This window comes from Hylobates moloch, unplaced genomic scaffold, assembly GCF_009828535.3.
Source record: "Hylobates moloch isolate HMO894 unplaced genomic scaffold, HMol_V3 SCAFFOLD_3, whole genome shotgun sequence".
Taxonomy (NCBI): domain Eukaryota; kingdom Metazoa; phylum Chordata; class Mammalia; order Primates; family Hylobatidae; genus Hylobates; species Hylobates moloch.
In genome coordinates, this window is record NW_026652278.1 from 95338060 (window position 1) to 95359319 (window position 21260).

The following is a 21260-nucleotide window of genomic DNA, read 5'->3' on the forward strand; positions in this document are numbered from 1 at the left end:
CTTTGACTCCCCAGGTGTGACCTATAGCCAGTCCTTGTCTGATCTGTGCCCCACTTTCTCATGTCCAAAATGAGAAGACTGAACCAGTCTTCTCCAATGCCTTTCCTATGGCTTTAAGATGAGGTATGTACTTCTCACTTGGAGGAGAGGCTGGCAAAACCACTTGAATTTTAATTTGAATTGAGGCATATTGGCAGAGGTTGTAAAATGTCCTCACATGGTTCAAGGAAGAAGATGATGCCCTGCCTGCTCCTGGTGCCCCTTTCAGAGGTTAAAAGCCTTTCCATTATTTTAACATTTTTTTTTTTTTTTTTTTGAGACAGGGTCACGCTCTTTTGCACAGGCTTAAGTGCAGTGGCGCGATCTCTTAAGTGCAGTGGCGCGATCTCGGCTCACTGTAACCTTCGCCTCCCGGGTTCAAGTGATTCTCGTGCCTCAGCCTCCCAAGTAGCTGGGATTACAGGCGTGTCATCACGCCCAGCTAATTTTTTTTTGTACTTTTTAGTAGAGACAAGGTTTCGCCATGTTAGCCAGGCTGGTCTCGAACTCCTGACGTCAGGAGATCCACCCACCTCAGCCTCCCAAAGTGCTGGGATTACAGGCATGAGCCACCGCGCCCGGGCTCTGGTTCTATTTTCATGATGCTATTTACAAGAGTAGGTGGCGCGCTCCTTCTGTGGAGCTTTTCATTTGGTAAACTGTATGACTGTGGAAGTAAACCATTTCCGAAAGTTCAGGTATCTTCTTTTCGGTCTCAATTTCCTTTCTTTCTCTAAAAGCGAACTTCTTTCGCCTATTTTGACCCTCGAGGCTTCCCATTTCTTTGCCCCCTGGGCGCATGCGCGAAAACGCGCTGACCTTTCAGCTTCGCGCTCGTGCTTTTTTTTTTTTTAACAATGGCGGTCCCCGGCGTGGGGCTCTTGACCCGTTTGCTCCTGTGTGCCCAGAGAAGAACTCGAGTCCAGCGGCCTATCCTCAGGCTTTTGAGTTGTCCAGGAACTGTGGCCAAAGACCTTAGGAGAGACGAGCAGCCTTCAGGGAGCGTGGAGACAGGTGATGGCGCCGTGGCCTCGGTTTACTCTGTAGCTCCGTCCCACAGCGGGCGAGGGAAGGGGGAAGAGTCTGGGATCACGGGGAAACACGTGGCCTGTGGAAACGGCTGTGGACCCTTTGGTAAGAGGGTGGGGCTATGTCCTGTCCTCCTCTCCTCTGATCTCTGTAGGGGAACACAGGGTCGCCGCCGTTGCTGAGGCAGAAGTGAGATGTGTGATGTTTCATCGGGGCGACTGCTGTGTACAGTAATGGAGTTGTTTAGACTTACAGGAAATTCCGGTCAGGAACCCAGTTTGCTAGCACTTTACAGTTTGACGAAATAGTGTTCTCAATGATAGTAATGCTACACACCTCAGCCAGTCGCTGCATGATGTACGTATATTTCTGATTTTGATACATTAAGTTGTATCAAAGTTTGATACATTAAGTTTGATACATCAAGTTGTTGCTGGAGGCCGAGTTGTAGTCTGATGAATCAAGAGGATTCTTGGTTCCTAGACATAGGGTTCTGCCTATGAAATGTACTGCCGTTTACTTTATTCTTTTTGGCCATTTTGAACCAAATCAATCTGGTAACAGATTTGAATTCACTGCAACATGCTGTTGTTCCGCGTTCGTTCTACATTTATATACTTCTTTGTGTATTGAGAAGTCAGTGTTATTGAACCTCTCTTGTGACTCAAGAACTTGTGTATTCTATTTACAGTTCTTAAAACAACCTTGCACGAAATGTATCACTGTGTCCATCTTACAGATGTAGAAAATGGCTCAAAGGGGTAAATAACTTAGGCAAGGTCACTAGCTCAGTTAATGTAGACGTTTAGTCAAATTATTAAACAAAATGTATTGATTTCTACGATTCCTTGGAGCTATTTTTTCCCTAAAATAAGCTGGTGTCTTTACCAGACTGTGTAAAAGACTTACATTGGCAGGCAGTGAGAAATCTTTATATATTTCATTGAAATATTGATTGGATTGTATTTGGTGGAAGCTACTTCTGTTGAAAATTTCTAAGTAACGCTGAAAATTTGAGTGAGGATTCTGCCAAAAAAGCTATTGTAATTTAAATTTGTATGGGTGTTTAAATTTGAGAGTGTGTTCATACGCCCTTTGATGTATGAAACAACCCTGTAGCGTAGGTGTGGAAGGAAATACTGTTACTCCATTTTATGAAGGAACAGGCTAGTCCAAGGATAGCTTGAGTAGTTCAAGCTAAACTCAGTTATTCGGTGGCAAAAATAAAAAAACCCACCGGTTTTTTTTTCTTTTCCGGGACGGAGTCTTGCTCTGTCACCCAGGCTGGAGAGCAATGGCACGATCTTGGCTCACTGCAACCTTGGCCTCCTGGATTTAAGTGATTCTCCTGCCTCAGCCTCCCGAGTAGCTGGGATTACAGGCACGTGGCACCACGCCTGGCTAATTTTTGTGTTTTTAGTAGAGATGGGGTTTCACCGTGTTGGCCAGGCTGATCTTGAACTCCAGACTCAGGTGATCTGCCTGCCTTGGCCTCCCAAAGTGCTGGGATTACGGGCGTGAGCCACCGTGCCCAGCCAGTAAAACCCACTTCTAATTCCAAGACTATTCTCTTCATTTACTGTAGCTTTGCTGTTTTTTTTTTTTTTTTAAGGAAATGTTTCATTTTGTGTCATTAGAATAATATGATTAAATATTCAGGGATTCTTGCAGGAAATAACAAAATCCTCATTTGGATGTCTTTACCATTTTAAAAAAGGTCAGGTAAGTACACCTTATACTCACCTAGACGCATGTGATTTTATAATTGGAAGGAACTTGAGAAATATCCAATTCAGTTTTTCATTCGGTGTGAGGATTCATTACCAGTTTATAGCAATAAGGAACATTGTTTCATAAATCAGTCAATTCCATTTTTGGTCAGGCTCTAATGGTTGAAAAATATTTATGGTGAGCTAAAATCTATTAATTTCCCATTTCCACATTGGTCTTAGTTTTGACATAGGTTTCGTGTTAGTGGTGGAAAGAGCTGTAGTAGAAAGACAATAAGAGTATGTGGTGTATTATTCAGGATTCTTTCTGATACAGGTAACAGAAACTAACTCAAAATAGCTTAAGTAGAAAAGGGAGACTATACTAATCTGTGTAACCAAACTCCAGAAAGAGACATATATCGTACTTTAAGGTCAATTGGATTGATGTGGTCAGTGTGAGATATTTTCATTTTCCGAAGCTATTTTTTGGTGGCCTTAAAATCTTGGGCTCTTCTACATGGGATGTTGATGGTGGGGGTGATGGTCACCAACAGCTCCACGTTCACACGCTTGCGGCTTCTGATTGATCACGTGCCCACCCTTTGGATGAAGAGGAGGTGTCCAAAATAGTCTGATAATCCCTGTCTCATGGGGCGGGGGATAAGTGGGACAGTTCCACCACAACCACCTAGAGTGGTTTTTTACTAGCAGGGGTGTGCTGTTTCCAGAACTGTTACCTGAACAGGTTTAGCTGTTGTTTGGATGCCAGCAGCCAAACCAACAACAGCTAAACTGCAGGAGGCTACCCAGCTTATTAGGTATTTGACGTTGGGCAGTTTTTTCACCTGTAGTGATACCTACCCTGTCTATCTTAAAAGGTTATTGTGAGTTTCAGAAGAGTGTGTATGTGACAGTGCTTGGAAAACTGTTAAGAGAAGGTGCTATATTATGTTTAAAGCCAGTGCTCAGCTCTCAGATTCTTATTAGTCTTTTTTTTTTTTTTTTTTTTTCCAGGCTGTAGATCCTCTCTTTATCTGTAGTAGTTGTATATTAGAGTTTCTAAACATTTTGTTATTCCTCTCTGGATGCTCTCTGGCTTCTTAATGTCTTTCATATCCATTACATCCAGAGCAGAACATATACTCATATGTGGCCTGATTAGTAAGTAGCAAAGAAGTGCTATTACCCCTTAAATTTGGATTTTTAAAAACATTTGTCTTAATAAGGCCTGAAGTTCTGTATATGAATTCATTCTCTTCCTATCCTCAATCCAGAAGTTAAGACATTCCTTTGATGCATCAAACTTTCAGGCCTCTTTTATAAAACTATGCTAGGTTAATTTTTCCCCCATTATGTGCATGCATCTTTATTTTGTTTTTAATTCTAAATACAGGATAGTATTCCGTCTGTTTTGTTTTCTTTTGAGAAGGAGTCTCTCAGTTGCCCAGGCTGGCGGCTCAGTGCAACCTCCGCCTTCAAGCGATTCTCCTGCCTCAGCCTCCTGAGTAGCTGGGATTACAGGCATGCGTTACCACACTTGGTTAATTTTTTGTATTTTTAGTAGAGATGGGAGTTCACCATGTTGGCCAGGCTGGTCTCGAACTTCTGACCTCCAGCGATCCACCCTCCCTGGCCTCCCAAAGTGCTGGAATTACAGGCATGAGCCACTGCACCTGGCCTATTCAGTCATTTCTTAATGTTAGTTTTGTGCTTTACCGTATTGTATTATCAAGACCATTGCACATTTCAATCTCATAAAATATTAGCACTTATTAGTTCTTCCTTTTAATTTGTTACAGATTTGATAAACCTTTGGTGAGGCAATAAATTACCTCAACTTTCTGTTCCTGCCTTCACAACTTTGTCATCATGTCTACATCATTCTTAACCTACTGTTGTTTATGGCTTTAGATTCTACCTTTTTCATCTTCTCAAGCACATTGCTCCATTTTTTTAATCAAACTTTTCTGTCTCTTTCTCAAATGTAATCCCTGCTCTTTGCCAGCAGTCCAACTGTAGGGATGTATTTGCATAAATGTGCAAAGACATTGCATACAGATGACACTGCAGTGTTGTTTGTAATAGTGAAAAAATGGTAAACCACCTAAATATTTGTCAATAGAGATTTGGCTAAACTGTGATAAATACATATTTAAGAGTATATAATTTTTAAAAGAAATAAAGTAAATATGTATCTTCTCATACGGGAAGATGTCCACAATATATTAAATATCTTATAGCATGTTACAGAATATATAGTAAGATTTCAGTAAATTTCAGTTGTGTAAAGCATGTGTATCTATGGATACAAGTGTATATGTTTACATATACCTTGAAAATGTCTGAAAAGGTAAGTACCACAACTTAATGATTGGCTGTTACGGTAAGAGGACTGGGAGAGGACTTATGCTTCTACTTGAGAAAATTCTACACTGTTTGGGCCGGGTGCCATGGCTCACGCTTGTAATCCCGGCACTTTGGGAGGCCGAGGCAGGAGGATCACCTGAGGTCAGGAGTTCAAGACCAGCCGGGCCAACATGGCGAAACCCCTTCTCTACTAAAAATATACAAATTAGCCTGGTGCAGTGGCATGTCCTGTAATCCCAGCCACTCGGGAGGCTGAGGCAGGAGAATTGCTTGAACCCTGGAGGTGGAGATTGCGGTGAGCCGAGATCACACCACTGCACTCCAGCCTGGGCAACAGAGTGAGACTCTGTCTGAAAAATAAAAAAAGAAAATTCTATGCTGTTTGACTTTACTTTTGCAATAAGCAGTTGGACATCAGTTTAGACTCAGTAAAAATCAGAGACGAGTGTGTAGGTGGCATTCACAACTGAAAAGGTGGTAAGGTGGTCTAGGCAGAGCCTGTAGCATAAGAGAAGGAAATAAGGACCACTTGGAGGAAGGATAGTTGGTAGACTGAGATCTAATTGAAAAGAATAGCATCTGCCCTCAATATGGAAGAAAGTATTCTTCCATATTGTTAAATAAATATAACACTATGAATTACATTCTTTCATAGTTGTTAAAGTAAGGTAATACAGAGGTGGAAGAGATTCTGCGATGGAGAGTCAGAAGTCTTCACAGACCTGAGTAAGATTTGGAGGGTGAATGGGAGTTTGCCAGACAGAAAATGAGAAGGTGGACATTCCAACCAGAAGGAAGAAGACATAGATAGTTCATAGCATGTGATAGTATTCTGTGTATAGAGTACCATATATGAAAAGTACAACAGAAAGAAATGGTATAAGTGACATGAAAGAGGGGAGATGGGACATGGTGCAAGCACTTTATACCCATGCTATGGAGTTGAGATGTGATCTTAAAGGCAGTGGGGAAGCCACTGAAGGATTTAAGCAGGGAAGCCAAAGAATAAGACTTAAAAAAAAAAAGACCATTTTATAAAGAACGCTTTGGCAGTTATGTGGAGGATAGCTTGAGAAAAACAAAACTAGAGTGAATGAGACTAGTTTAGGAGTCAGATTATTGTGATACAGGCCTGAAATAAGAGATTGATGTTAAAGAATTGTCATTGGGAATGGAGGCGAAGGCACATAGTTAAAAGCTGTATTTTCAGTCTTGGCGTGGTGGCGTCATGCCTGTAATTTCAGCACTTTGGGAGTCCAAGGAGGGAGGATTGCTTGAGGTCAGGAGTTCAAGACCAGCCTGACCAACGTAGTAAAACCCCGTCTCTACTAAACATACAAAAATTAGCTGGGCGTGGTGGCACACGCCTGTAATCCCAGCTACTGGGGAGGTTGAGGCATGAGAATCGCTTGAACCTGGGAGGCAGAGATTGCAGTGAGCTGGGATTGTGCCACTGCACTCCAGGCTGGGTGACAGAGGGAGACCTTGTCTCTTTAAAAAAAAAAAAGAAGGAAAGAAAAAAGTAAGATAGTGGGTTTGGAGTATTTCCTTGATCCATCAGTTTCATAGCCTTTTGGAAGAAAATGAGGCTAAAAGTTTCTGCTGATTTCTATACATCATTTACATTTTCTGTTCTATTTAATTTCTTTGGAATTTTAAATTTTTTTTTTTTTTTTTTTTTTTGAGACAGAGTCTCCCTCTGTCACCCAGGCTGGAGTGCAATGGTGCAATCTCGGATCACTGCAACCTCCCGGGTTGAAGTGATTCTCCTGCCTCAGCCTCCCAAGTAACTGGGACTACAGACACACGCCACCACGCCTGGTTAATTTGGCCAGGCTGGTCTCAAACTCCTGGCCTCAGGTGATCCGCCCACCTCGGCCTCCCAAAGTGCTGGGATTACAGGTTTGAGCCACCGTGTCTGGCCTTGTTAAGGGTATTGATATCAGACTTGGTGGTTTATGATCTCTAGAGTCTACCATTCCAGGCTTTTTAAAGAAACACCTTAAACTACTTAACTGGAAGTTAAAATCATGGGGGAAGAAAATTAGTTGTTAACATTCAGGTTTGTGCTTTAATACTCTCTTAGAACCTGAATAATTTTTTTCTCTCTATACTTAGTTCATTTGTTGACCTTCCCACTGTGGCTAGTGCATTATTAATATTTAATTCTTGACTTTCACAATTCTTGTCTTGATTCCCTGTGATTGTAAAACTCCTAGCCTCTTTCTTTCCTTAGTAAAATTATCAATGAGCTCTTCATGGGCAGCAACGAGGTTTTAAATTCTTTGATTTCCCTGATACACAGCTCATGATAGTTGGTAACTCATTGTTAATTGTTTGAGCCAGATCAAGACCCTTGAGAAAGAAAAACGCCTTAATAGCTTACTTCAAAACATCGAATTTCCAAACTCATTGTCTCTTTACACTCAGGCTTGTAATAATTTCTTTTAGGCTTTGGAGTGTTACAATTTGCACAATTTTGTATGTGCATATTTGTGCAAGTATTAAATAAGTGATTTTACTTTCCTGGTTTTTTTTTTTTTTTTTGGAACTCCGTTTTCAGCACTTTGCATCAAGCATGGTAAATCAAAACAGAGAAAGTGGGCAGTTTTAATAGTAGTCATGGGAGAGTAGTCAAACGAACACTGAAAGTGCAGTAATTCCACCTCATCCATGTTTTCATTGTCCACAGTTTCAATTTCTCACAGTCAACTGTGGTCCACAAATAGGTGAGCACAGTACAATATGATATTTTGAGAGAGAGAGACCACATTCATATAACTTTTATTACAGTATATTGTTAGAATTGTTCTATTTCATTATTAGTTGTTGTTAATCTCTCTCTCTCTCTTTTTTCAGACAGTCTCACTGTGTTGCCCAGGCCGGAGTGCAGTGGTGCAATCTCAGCTCACTGCAACATCTGCCGCCTGGTTTCAAGTGATTCTCCTGTTTCAGCTTCCCAAGTAGCTGGGACTACAGGCGCACGCCACCATGCCTGGCTAATTTTTGTATTTTTAGTACAGATGAGGTTTCACCATGGTCAGGCTGATATCGAACTCCTGACCTCAGGTGATCCACCCACCTCAGCCTCCCAAAGTTCTGGTATTACCGGCATGAGCCACCAAGCCTGGCCCATTGTTATTAATCTCTTACTGTGCCTAATTTATAAATTAAGCCTTATCATAGCTATATATGTGTAGGATAAAACATTATATATAGAGGGCTTGGTAATATCTGAGGTTTTAGGCATTTACAGGCATCTTGGATCATAACCCCTGTGGGTAATGGGGAGACTACTGTAGTATAGTTTAACCCTTATAAAGGAAGAGAAAAAAATAGATTAGGTGAAGTTGGTTTTAGTCATATATAAAGTCTTTAAACACCTTATCAAAATATTTTTAAAATTTTGTGTGTGTGCGTTTGGTGGAAATGTTTTTGTCTCGTTCATAGGCTTTGAAGACAAGATTCCCAAAAGGAGATTCTCTGAGATGCAAAATGAAAGACGAGAACAGGCACAGCGGACTGTTTTAATACATTGCCCAGAGAAAATCAGTGAAAAAAAGTTTCTTAAATATTTATCCCACTTTGGACCTATTAATAATCATTTCTTCTATGAAAGCTTTGTAAGTATTTGAAAAACAATCTAACTTAACGTTTATGCTTTTCAAGGGTGGAGGTCTCCATTAGTTGTTTTTTGCTGTTGCCTTTTGCAATATGGTAGGTAGGTTCTCTTTGATCTACTGCATCTTCCTTATCTAGATTTCTTTAATGAGTTTTGTTTTTGATATGGGACCAGAAATTCTTATAGCGGTATTTTAGGATTATAAGTCATTTATGACTGATTTCATTATTCAAATGCTTAATTTTATTTTTTAAGAGATGGGGTCCAACTATGTTGCCTGTGCTGGAGTGCAGTGACTGTTGGCAGGTACGATCATAGTGCACTACAGCCTCGACTCCTAGGCTCAGGTGATCCTTCTGCGTCAGGAGTAGCTGGGACTACAGTCCTGCACCACCACACCCAGCTTGAATACTTTAGATAGTCCCTTTAACTTGCGGATGAAGGCCAGTGGGAGGGGATCTTTGTTTTGCCTTTGGATTTTTCTGCTTCAGCATTCTTTTCAGTCTTTTCAGCTTCTCTTAACTAACATTGTTTTAAGGTTCCGTTTCTTTTTTTGAGATGGAGTCTCACTCTGTTGCCTTGGCTGGAGTGCGGTGGCATGATCTCGGGTCATTGCAACCTCTGTCTCCTGGGTTCAAGCGATTGTCCTGCCTCAGCCTCCCAAGTAGCTGGACTTACAGACACCCGCCACCATGCCTGGCTAATTTTTGTATTTTTAGTAGAGGTGGGGTTTCCCCATGTTGGCCAGGCTGGTCTTGAACTCCTGACCTCAGGTGATCTGCCCACCTCCACGTCCCAAAGTGCTGGGATTACAGGCGTGAGCCACTGCTCCCGGCCCAGTGTTCCTTTTCTTAATCTACTTAAATTGAATAAAATTAATGCATGTTAGAATCATATCATTTGTAAATTTTAAAAACTTGACAGTTTGTAGCATTATGATAATTGTTTTAATATATGAGCTAAAATAGTATGTTAGATATATTGTGAAATGTGTTCTGTTTTTTCTTCTGTTTTTGGTATAGGGTCTCTATGCTGTTGTAGAATTTTGCCAAAAGGAAAGCATAGGTTCACTGCAGAATGGGACTCATACTCCAAGCATGGCCATGGAGACTGCAATTCCATTCAGATCACGTTTCTTCAATCTGAAGTTGAAAAACCAGACTTCTGAACGGTCACGCGTACGGTCAAGTAATCAGTTGCCACCTTCAAACAAGCAGCTTTTTGAATTACTTTGTTATGCAGAAAGTGTAAGTTTTTAGGTGTACTTCAACTTTTAGAACTATGTATTTTTTTATGAACAATAAAGATTCCTATAAAATATTCAAGTTACATTATTGTTTAATGTGTATAGATCTTCAGTTTTACAAGGTGAAAAGAGTTACAGAGATGAATCGTGGTGGTGGATGCGTAATGAGATGAAGGAAAGTTTTTTTCTTTTTCTAGCTTTCTAAGAATGTCATCATGCTCAACACATTGAGTAGATGTTGAGTTTTGACATTTGAGATTGTATTGATGACTGGCATATGATCTTGAGATTATATGTGGTTTTTCTCCTAATGTCTTTTTCTTTCCCCTCCTAATGTCTTAATGTAGTGAATTGTAGATTCACTGTAGATTTCTTCATGTGAAGTCATTCTTGTATTCACAGAATAAACCCTACTTAGTCAAGGTGTATTTACAAAAATGCATTATTACATTTCTCATGCTAATATTTTTATTACAATTTTAATATCTCTATAAATGGATTGCTTTTAAAAAATTCAAACTGCAGGATATGTTGAATGAAAAGTGATAGTAATCCTTGTCTACTCCTTCCCCGCCATGCCCCATTTATACCTACAGGTAACCACATTCTTCTGAAGTTTTTGGCCTTTTGAACAATTTAGGTTTTCTTTCTCTTTCCAGCATAATGACATAAAATTGTACATGGTTTTCTGTCAATTTTAAAATGTCTTCTTTCTTATTCTCTCTCTCTCTTTTTTTTTTTTTTTTTTGAGATGGAGTCTGGGTCTTACCCAGGCTGGAATGCAGTGGTGTGATCTTGGCTCACTGCAAGCTTTCCCTGATTCAAGCAATTCTCATGCCTCAGCCACCCAGGTAGCTGGGACTATAGGCGTGCACCACCACGCCCAGCTAACTTTTGTATTTTTAGTAGTGACGGAGTTTCACCACTTTGGCCAGGCTGCTCTCGAACTCCTGCCCTCAGGTGATGTGCCCACTTCGGTCTCCCAAAGTGCTGGGATTATAGACCACGCCCGGCCCAAGATTCTGTCTCTTCTCTGTTCAAATATTGTTTGTATTTGTCTTGGTGTTTTGTTTGTTTGTTTTTGTTTTTGTTTGTTTTTTTTTTTTTTTTTTTTGAGACAGACTCTTGCTCTTTCGCCCAGGCTGGAGTGCAGTGGCATGATCTCAGCTCACTTCAAGCTCCACCTCCCGGGTTCACGCCATTCTCTTGCCTCAGCCTCCCGAGTAGCCGGGACTACAGGCGCCCGCCACCATGCCTGGCTAATATTTTGTATTTTTATTAGAGGCAGAGTTTCACTGAGTTAGCCAGCATGGTCTCGATCTCCTGACTTGTGATCCGTCTGCCCCGGCCTCCCAAAGTGCTGGGATTACAGGCGTGAGCCGCTGCGCCCCGCCTGTCTTGGTGTTTCTTACTCAGACTTGCCAGACCTTGCTAGTCTTTCCAAAGAATCAACTCACGGCTTTATTTATCAAAATACTATTTTCAAGGTTTAATTTTCTAATAAGAAAATTTTTGCTTCTAATCTATTTCCTTTACTTTTATTATTATTATTATTATTATTATTATTATTATTATTTTAAGGCAGAGTTTCACTCTTGTTGCCCAGGCTGGAGTGCAATGGCCTGATCGTAGCTCACTGCAACCTCCGCCTCCCAGGTTCAAGCAATTCTCCTGCCTCAGCCTCCCGAGTAGCAGGGATTACAGGCATGTGCAACCACACCTGGCTAATTTTTTGTATTTTTAGTGGATTTGGGGTTTCACCATGTTGGCCAGGCTGGTTTCTAACTCTTGATCTCATGTGATCTGCCTGCCTTGGCCTCCCAAAGTGCTGGGATTACAGGCATGAGCCACCAAGCCCGGCCTGTTTTATTATTTTTGAGTTGAATGCTTAGTTCAGTTATTTTATTTTATTTTTTGAGATGGAATCTTGCTCTGTTGCCCAGGCTGGAGTGCAGTGGTGCAATCTCAGCTCATTGTAGCCACAAACTCCTGGACTCAAGTGACCCTCCCACCTCAGCCTCCTGAGTAGCTGGGACTACAGATGCATTCCACCATGCCCAGCTAGTTTTTGTATTTTTTTTTTGGTAGAGTCAGGGTTTCATCACGTTGCCCAGGCTGGTCTCACTCCTGAGCTCAAGTGATCCTCCCTCCTTGGCTTACCAGGAGTTTACAGGTGTGAGCCACTGTGCCCAGCCAGTTGATATTTTCAATGTTGGTTTCAAATAAGAGCATTTGAAATGATGACTTTTTTTCACTTCAGATACTCCAGTACGCAGTTTCAGTATGTGATCATTTTAATGCCAGTCTTCTAGTGGATAGACAGGATTGTTATTCTGAGAAACTGAGAGGTCTTGGGCCTTCATTACTTGAGTATTTCTAGTTTTTCTTGCCCTTTAACATTGGTCTTTCATCCCCTTGAGTTTAAAATGTCTAACGTGGTTGTTTTAACCTCTTCTGGAGTACTTTACTACTTTCATTTTCTTAAGACAATACTTTATACTCATTGCTTACAAAGTTTTGATTCTAGCCAACTTTTATTTTACTAGTGGCATTCCTCAGAGCTTTTTAAAAATTTTAAAATATTATATAATTTATTTCTTTAGTGAAACAGAGACAAGGTCCTGCTGTGTTGCTCAGGCTGGTCTCAAACTCCTGGCCTCATGTGATCCGCCTTGGCCTCCTGAAGTATTGGGATTACGGGCATGAGCCATTGCGCCTGGCCTCCTCAGTGGTTTCTAAGAGTATTTTTTTTTTAATCCATTTTTAAGACTGAACAAGAAAATATTACATATTTCTTTTTTTTTTTTTTTTTGAGATGGAGTCTTGTTCTTGTTGCCCAGGCTGGAGTGCAATGTTGCAATATTGGCTCACCACAACCTCTGCCTCCCGGGTTCAAGCGATTCTCCTGCCTCAGCCTCCGGAGTAGCTGGGATTACAGGCATGCGCCACCACGCCTGGCTTATTTTGTATTTTTAGTAGAGATTGGGTTTCTCCATGTTGGTCAGGCTGGTCGCGAACTTCCAGCCTCAGGTGATCCACCTGCCTCAGCCTCCCAAAGTGCTGGGATTACAGGTGTGAGCCACCATGCCAGGCTTTGCATATTTCTAAGGTAGGTCTCCAACACCACCAAATCTTTGAAAGTAAAATGTTAACTCTTTTACATGACCTGTACTTTTTCTCTATTTTGTTGGTTTTGTTTTGGCTAGCTAGATAGACGATCAGCTGAACACTCTCTTGAAGGAGTTCCAGCTAACAGAGGAGAACACTAAGCTCCGATATCTCACCTGTTCTCTTATTGAAGACATAGCCGCCGCGTATTTTCCGGACTGCATAGTGAGACCCTTTGGCTCCTCAGTCAACACTTTTGGGAAGTTAGGATGTGATTTGGACATGTTTTTGGATCTAGATGAAACCAGAAACCTCGGCACTCACAAGGTAAGTATTTCTTTTGACCACTATGATCATTTAAAGTCAAGAAAGTATAAAAAGAAAAATCTTTGAACTTAATAAAACTGTTGATTTCTAAACTTATTAAACATTGTGGTTAAAGAATAAGGCATATTTGTTATTGATTCTTTGGTATTGTAAAGTCCTTCTTTGTATTCTACTCTGTCATCATTTTTGTGAATATTCTTTACATATGCAATCAAATAGTGAATTGTTTTCAAGGGTTCAGAAATTTTTCAGTTAAGTCAAAGTTGCCTATTGTGTTATTCAAATTACGTATCTTAACTAATTTTTTCTTTTTAACCTTGTGATCTAGTTACTGAGATGTTTTTACATCTCATAATTCTTGGTTTTGTTAATTTCTCTTTAAAATTCTTTTGATTTTTGTTTTATCCAAAGGCTATATTAGCTACATATAGGTATATGATCATTGTATTTCCTTAGTAGATTGTTTTATTATTATATCCCTCATACATGCTTTATTCATCTCTATAAATACTTTTTTCTTACGTTCTATTTTATTTGTTAATATGGCCGCTTGATAGTTGTCTCATATGTCTTCTGTTTCTTTATTTTCAGCCTTTATATATGTTATTTTAGTTTGGGTGTATCTCTTATAAATAGCAGTATGCTTTTATTCCAGTCTATCAGTCTTTGAGTTCAATGTGTTTATTGTTACTACTGATAATTCTTGGACTAATTTCTCCTGTTTTATTTTTTATTTCCTATTTTCTGTGCTTTTGCTTTTCACTTTCTTTTTCTTTTTTTTTTTTTTTGAGGCTGAGTCTTGTTCTGTCACCCAGGCTGGAGTGCAATGGTGCAATCGTGGCTCACTGCAACCTCCACCTCCTGGGTTCAAGTGATTTCTCCTGCCTCAGCCTCCTGAGTAGCTGGGATTACAGGCGCCTGCTACCATGCCCAGCTGATTTTTGTATTTTAGTAGAGATGGGGTTTTACCTCCTTGGTCAGGCTGGTTTCAAACTCCTGACCTCAGGTGATCCACACCCCTCGGCCTCCTAAAGTGCTGGGATTACAGGCATGGGCCACTGTGCCCAGCAGCTTTTCACTTTCTTCCTTTTATTGGATTACTCCTACTTTATTCCTGCACTTCCTCCTTACCCCTTTTTTTCTCTTGCAAGTTTGGATATTATTTCTTCCATTTATGTTCTCCTTAACACGATGTCTAACGGTAAAATTAACCAGTATCTCTTCCATCCTCCCAAACAATATAGAGGATGTCTTAATTTAATTACACTGTTGAAAATGCTATTTATTTTTATTTTTATTTTTTTGTTGGAGACGGAGTCTCTTGCTCTGTTGCCCAGGCTGGAGTACAGTGACGTGATCTCGGCTCACTGCAACTTCCACCTCCCGAGTTCAAACAATTCTCCTGTCTCAGCCTCCCAAGTAGCTGGGACTGCAGGCAGGTGCCACCATGCCTGGCTAATTTTTTTGTTTTAGTAGAGACAGGGTTTCATGTATTGGTCAGGCTGGTCTTGAACTCCTGACCTCAGGCGATCCACCCACCTCAGCCTCCCAAAGTGCTGGGATTACAGGCTTGAGTCACCACACCCAGCCAAGGCTATGTGTTTTTATAAAATATTTAGTTTCTATGGCTGTATCTTTCCTTACATCTTTCAGACTAGTAATGAACATAAGTCTTTATGTGGATGTCTAGTTGATACTTCAAACAATATTTTGAAACAACTTATATTCATCTTCCCACAAATGTTCTCAGTTCTTATAAAAGTTCTATATGTTTCACATGTTAATTAGTGGCATTTTAGCTTTGCTAGCCATCTTTTAATTCTGCTTCTAAGTTGTTATCTTTTGTATTCATAGTTTCACAGTACCTTATAAACTCTCACTTAGATTATTGTAACTACATTCTGTTTCCACTTCTTATTCCTTGTGTCATGCCTTGGTATTTTAACCTTCAGTCTTTGTTGGAGTTACTTCACTCACAGTTTGAATTTTCCCACAAACTTAGAATGCCTCTTTTCTTTAGCATAGTATTGAAATCCTGTCTCTTAATTAATTTTAGTCATCATTTCTTATTATATATTGTTACATACCCAATTTTCCAACTACATTGTTTTTATTTTTCTTTTTTTAAGAGCCTCACTCTGTCACCCAGGCTGAAGTACAGTGGCATGATCTCAGCCTGCTGCAGCCTCTGCCTCCTGGGTTCAAGTGATTCTTCTGCCTCAGCCTCCTGTGTAGCTGGGACTTCAGGTGCGTGCCACCACGCCCGGCTAATTTTTATATTTTTAATGGAGATGGGATTTTGCCATTTTGGCCAGGCTGGTCTGGAACTCCTGACCTCAGGTGATCCACACACCTTGGCCTCCCAAAGTGCTGGGATTACAGGCTTGAGCCACCATGCCCAGCCCCAACCACATTGTTTAATTACCATTTCCAGTAATAGAAGGCACTTGTAAATATCATAATGATCAAACAGTTGTTCTGTGCCTTCACTCAGGAGTGCACTTTCCCTCCATTCCTCAACTGTCATTCTTAACGCAGCTTTCAAGGTCTGGTTCTAGTTCTACCTTCTTGAAACCACTCTTGATTTTTTTCTCCACTCTAGCCAAAATTAATCACTCCTTTTTTGTAGTATCTTGCTGGTATTTCTATCTGTCTCCAAATTTCTTTTGTCATGTTTAGTGAGTAGCTGATGTGTGTATCTCCCACTATATAATAAACTTGGACAGATAGGAATCATGTCTGTTCATATACTTATTCCACAGTACCGTGTACTTAATCACCATGTGCTTATTGAATTGAAACTAGCCAGGCATAGGAAACATAAAAATTAAATGGGTCAGTTTTATTATTATTATTACTATTTTGAGATGAGGTCTCACTCTTTCGCCCAGGCTAGAGTGCAATGGTATGATCTCAGCTCACTGTAATCTCTGCCTCCTGGGCTCAAGTAATTCTCCTGCCTCACCCTCCCGAGTAATTGGGACTTCAGGCTTACACCACTGCTCCCGGCTAATTTTTTTAGAGGTAGTGTTTCACCATGTTGCCCAGGGTGGTCTTGAACTCCTGAGTTCAGGTGATCCACCCACCTCCGCCTCCCCAAGTGCTAGGATTATAGGGATTACAGGCATAAGCCACCACATCCGGCCTGGATCAGTTTTATTAAGACTAACATGTACTTGAAAATGTATTAAGTTCCTGGCAGGGGCACTTAAATTACATTAGGCTGTCTTAAATAAAGGATTGTAACTGAATAATCAAGGAGCATAACAGTGTGTTGTAATAAAAAGCCTGGGTTCTGGCACCAAGCTGCAGAATTTTAATTCTACTTACTAGTAATGTGATCCCGGGTAAGTTATTTACCTTCTCTCTGCCTCAGTTGTCCTAACTATAAAATTGGAATGGTGTTATAGTACATATCTCATACAATGTTTGAGAGGATTCATTGAGTTAATATGTGTGAAACATTTAGAACAGTGCTTATGGGACATAGTAAGTGTTCAAATGTTGACCACCATCAACAGCAATATAATTTTACTGTTATGGGCCGGGCGCGGTGGCTCACGCTTGTAATCCTAGCACTTTGGGAGGCCGAGGAGGGCGGATCACAAGGTCAGGAGATCGAGACCACGGTGAAACCCCGTCTCTACTAAAACTACAAAAAATTAGCCGGGCGTGGTGGCGGGCGCCTGTAGTCCCAGCTACCCGGAGAGGCTGAGGCAGGAGAATGGTGTGAACCCGGGAGGCGGAGCTTGCAGTGAGCCGAGATTGTGCCACTGCACTCCAGCCTGGGCGACAGAGCGAGACTCCGTCTCAAAAAAAAAAAAAAAAAAAAATTTTACTGTTATGTAAGTGGGAGGCAAAATTTTTTCTTTGGTGGCAACAGGGAGGAGTTAGAAACTTTCTTCTTCTTTTTTTCTAAATTTATTTTTAATTTATTAATTTATTTTTTTTTTTTTTGAGGCAGAATCTCGCTCTGTTTCCCAGGCTGGAGTGCAGTGGTGCCATCTCGGCTCACTGCAAGCTCTGCCTCCCGGGTTTACACCATTCTCCTGCCTCAGCCTGCTGAGTAGCTGGGACTACAGGCGCCCACCACCACGCCTGGCTAATTTTTTATATTTTTAGTAGAGATGGGGTTTCACCATGTTAGCCAGCATGGTCTTGATCTCCTGACCTCGTGATCTGCCTGCCTCTGCCTCCCAAAGTGCTGGGATTACAGGCGTGAGCCACCCGCCTGGCTATTTTTAATTTTTGTTTTTTTGTTGACATGTTGTTTCACCACGGTACCCAGGATAGTCTCGAACATCTGGGCTAGCGATCCTCCTGCCTCAGCCTCCCAAAGTGCTGAGATTATAGGTGTAAGCCACTGCACCTGGCCTAGAAACTTTTAATTGAGTCTTACTCTTAGATTTCTGAGGTATAGAAGTATTTAGAAAAAGATATTTTAAAGACAGTGCTCCAGTCTTACTAAACAATTTGGCTTTTTGGGCCAGGCACAGTGGCTCAAGCCTGTAATCCTAGCACTTTGTGAGGCAAGGCGGTGGATCACTTGAGGTCAGGAGTTCGAGACCAGCCTGGCCAACATGGTGAAACCCCGTCTCTACTAAAAATACAAACATTAGCTGGATGTGGTGGTGGGAGCCTGTAATCCCAGCTACTCGGGAGGCTGAGGCAGGAGAATTGCTTGAACCCGGGGGGGCAGAGGTTGCAATGAGCCGAGATCATGCCACCTCACTCCAGCCTGGGCAAAAGAGCAAGACTCTGTCACACATACACAGAAATAACCAGAACTTGGCATTTTGTATGTCGGTTTAAATTACGAAAGTGTTGTTACAAACATACATGTGCTTATTTAAGGTTTTTTTTGGAAATATGTTTTTGTTCAAGATAATAGCTTTGCTAGTAAAAATATTAAAAATAAAATACAATAAAAAATATAAGCACTCTTACATTCATCAGATTCATAAAACCTTCTCTGACTACTTTCTGCATTCATGAGCTCTTCTCTTACCTTTTGGTTCTTTGATACCTTTTCGCACTACACCTTGCTTTATAATTCTTTGTGTGTGTGTTTTATTCCTCAGCTTAATCTGAGAGGAGTTAGGAAGAGTGTGTTAGACTTTTTTGCATGTCTTATGGCACTACGTATGATATCCTATGCATGATAGGGACTAAAATTATTTGCTCATGAGTAAATGAAAGTTACTTACGGTTAGGTGCGGTGGCTCACGCCTGTAATCCCAGCACTTTGGGAGGCCGAGGTGGGCAGATCACCTGAGGTCAGGAGTTCAAGGCCAGCCTGGCCAACATGGTGAAACCCCATCTCTACAAAGATACAAAAATTAGCTGAGCATGATGGCGGGTGCCTGTAATCCCAGCTCTTCGTGAGGCTGAGGCAGGAGAATCGCTTGAACCCAGGAGGCGGAGGTTGTAGTGAGCCAAGATTGCGCCACTACGCTCCAGCCTGGGCGACAGAGCAAGACTAAAAAAGAAGGAAAGTTATTTACTAACTGAAATAGTAGATTTTAATGTTCATAAATTTTTTAGTGTGTAAAAGTTGGTTACATGTGAAATATGTCACCTGACTTATCACAAAGATCATGTTAGCACAAAATCCTAAACTAAAATCTGCCTTTGGTCTTTCCTTCAGTTTTGCTTTTTCTTACAGGGTTCTGTATCTTAGAGGACTTAGATAATAAAAGTAAGAATTAGTGGCTAAGTCTTGAGTACTGCTTTCTGTTATCTGAATGATTGCTGTGGACAGTGTGCATAACATCTGTTTTTTCTTTATTAGATGATTTGCTAATAAATAGTGCTATAGGAATAGCACACATTAATAGGAAGTATTTATGGATCTAACTGTCTCTGAAGAGTTTTTCTAGTTTTTATTTATTGAATAGAGGACAGTCATTTTTGAGAATATCTTTCCTTTGCTCATAATAAGTATAATTTTCATCTAAATTTTCCCTAAAAGCAGTGTTTTTTTTCTGTACTGAGTCCATTGTGATTCTTCGTGGCTTGCATTTTTAATCAGTCAGGTTAGGCTAGGTGACGCTTTGGTAGCAAACAACCCCCATATCTCACAGATCTCAGTGGCTTAACACATCAGCTGTTTATCTGTTGGTGAGGTTATATGTCACAGCAGGTCAGCAGGGGCACTGTAGACATTGTAGTACCTCAAGCACCCAGGCTGACCAGTGTTTCATCTCCACCTGCGCTACCGTCACTGAATAGTGGAAAGGCAAAGTGAAGAATTGAGCATCGGCTCTTGAAGTTTCTGCCTGGAAGTGACACTTAAAACCTCTACTCACATTTCACTGGCCAAAGCAAATCACATGAGTTTGCTTAACCTTAGAGGGGCAAGAACATGAGATCTTCCACATGCCAGAAAGGTGATACAGAACATTTGGTGAGCAGCTTCAATAACTACCACACTCCTGCTCATGGTTCACAGTTCACCAGTTTCCTGCACCCAGTTCCATTAATCAGAGCTATTTTTTCTTGTCATTTTCACTTCTGTTACCTCAAGGATTTTATTCTCTCATTTATGGTACTTAATTTAAAAAATCTCTATCACCTTTCTTCTGAGTGATTCTAATCCTTCTGTTGCTTCTGAGATTGAGTCCACCATGACTCCTCCCTGACGTACTCTAATACTGCTTTCTCACTTGACCTCCTTTTGCCATCCTGAGATAGACCCCAAATCTGTTCTTGCTTTTGTGTAGATTCCTATTCCTAACATAAATTGTGTGTGTTTGTATTTTAAAATAGAATGGACAGGGAAATAGGTAATGAAGGTAAATTATAACAAAATGGCTAAGGAAGAATCTTGAAATTTTAATTTTTTAAAGGAAATTTATTTTTAGTCCTTTTAATATAAAAATATCTAAATGACAGATCAGTAGAGAAAATGCCACATGTTTATTTGTAGGGATTGTATACAGTGATTTATTTAATCTATTTTTTTCTGATTATAAAATGATAGATATAGAAATATGTAACATAAGTATCTCTGATGGTCCCACTGCCTCCAGAGATAACCCAGTGAATAATTTAATATATTCTGGATTTTTTTTCCTGTGCGTATAGAAATGCTTTTTTTTTTTTTTAAAGGAAAAACCCAGAACATAATCTTTACATATAATAACTTTAATTATAACTTCATTTTTTTCCCCATTTGTAGTGTCTTGGCAGATCAATCTACTGTATCGCCCTCAGTGGCTGCAAAATACTCCATTGAATGGATGTACCATAATTTATTTAACCAGTCCTCTTTTTGTTGGATAATGAGGGTGGTATCTTTTTTTTTTTTCCTCTTTCAGTGAAAGTGCCAAATCCTAGGCACTGGACCACTAGGGAACTTTTCCCCTCTTTATTGCCAACTATATATTAGTTAATATTCTTCGATTATACATAACAGAAATAACACGAACTAGCTTAAACAATTAAAGAAGTAAAGGAGGCATCATAGAACCCAGGGCCAGGAATATGGATGAGTCTTAGGAAAGGACTAAAAGTAAGAAGTGTAAACCATCAAGAACCCAGGAAGTGGCCGGGCCCAGTGCTTCATGCCTGTAATGACAGCACTTTGGGAGGCTGCAGCGGGAGGATCACTTGAGTTCAGGAGTTCGAGACCAGCCTGGGCAACATAGGCTGGGGGAGACCGCATCTCTACTAAAAATAAAAAAATTAGCGAGGTGTGGTGGTGTGTACCTGTAGTTCCAGCTACTCTGAAGGTTGAGGCTGGAGGATTGCTTGAGTCTAGGAGGTTGAGGCTGCAGTGAGCTATGGTTGCACCACTGCACTCCAGCCT

At 40.6% G+C, this 21260-nt stretch overlaps 1 protein-coding gene across 1 annotated transcript in view; it reads left to right on the top strand.

Annotated features, from left to right (window-relative positions):
* Positions 1-896: 896 nt before the first annotated feature.
* Positions 897-21260, top strand: part of MTPAP (mitochondrial poly(A) polymerase) — a 45848-nt gene continuing 25484 nt past the window's right edge. Inside the window, exons 1-4 of the mRNA XM_032144352.2 lie at positions 897-1053; positions 8598-8770; positions 9792-10016; positions 13226-13450. Coding sequence (XP_032000243.1) covers positions 897-1053; positions 8598-8770; positions 9792-10016; positions 13226-13450 — 780 coding nt within the window. The remainder of the gene's footprint in view (positions 1054-8597; positions 8771-9791; positions 10017-13225; positions 13451-21260) is intronic.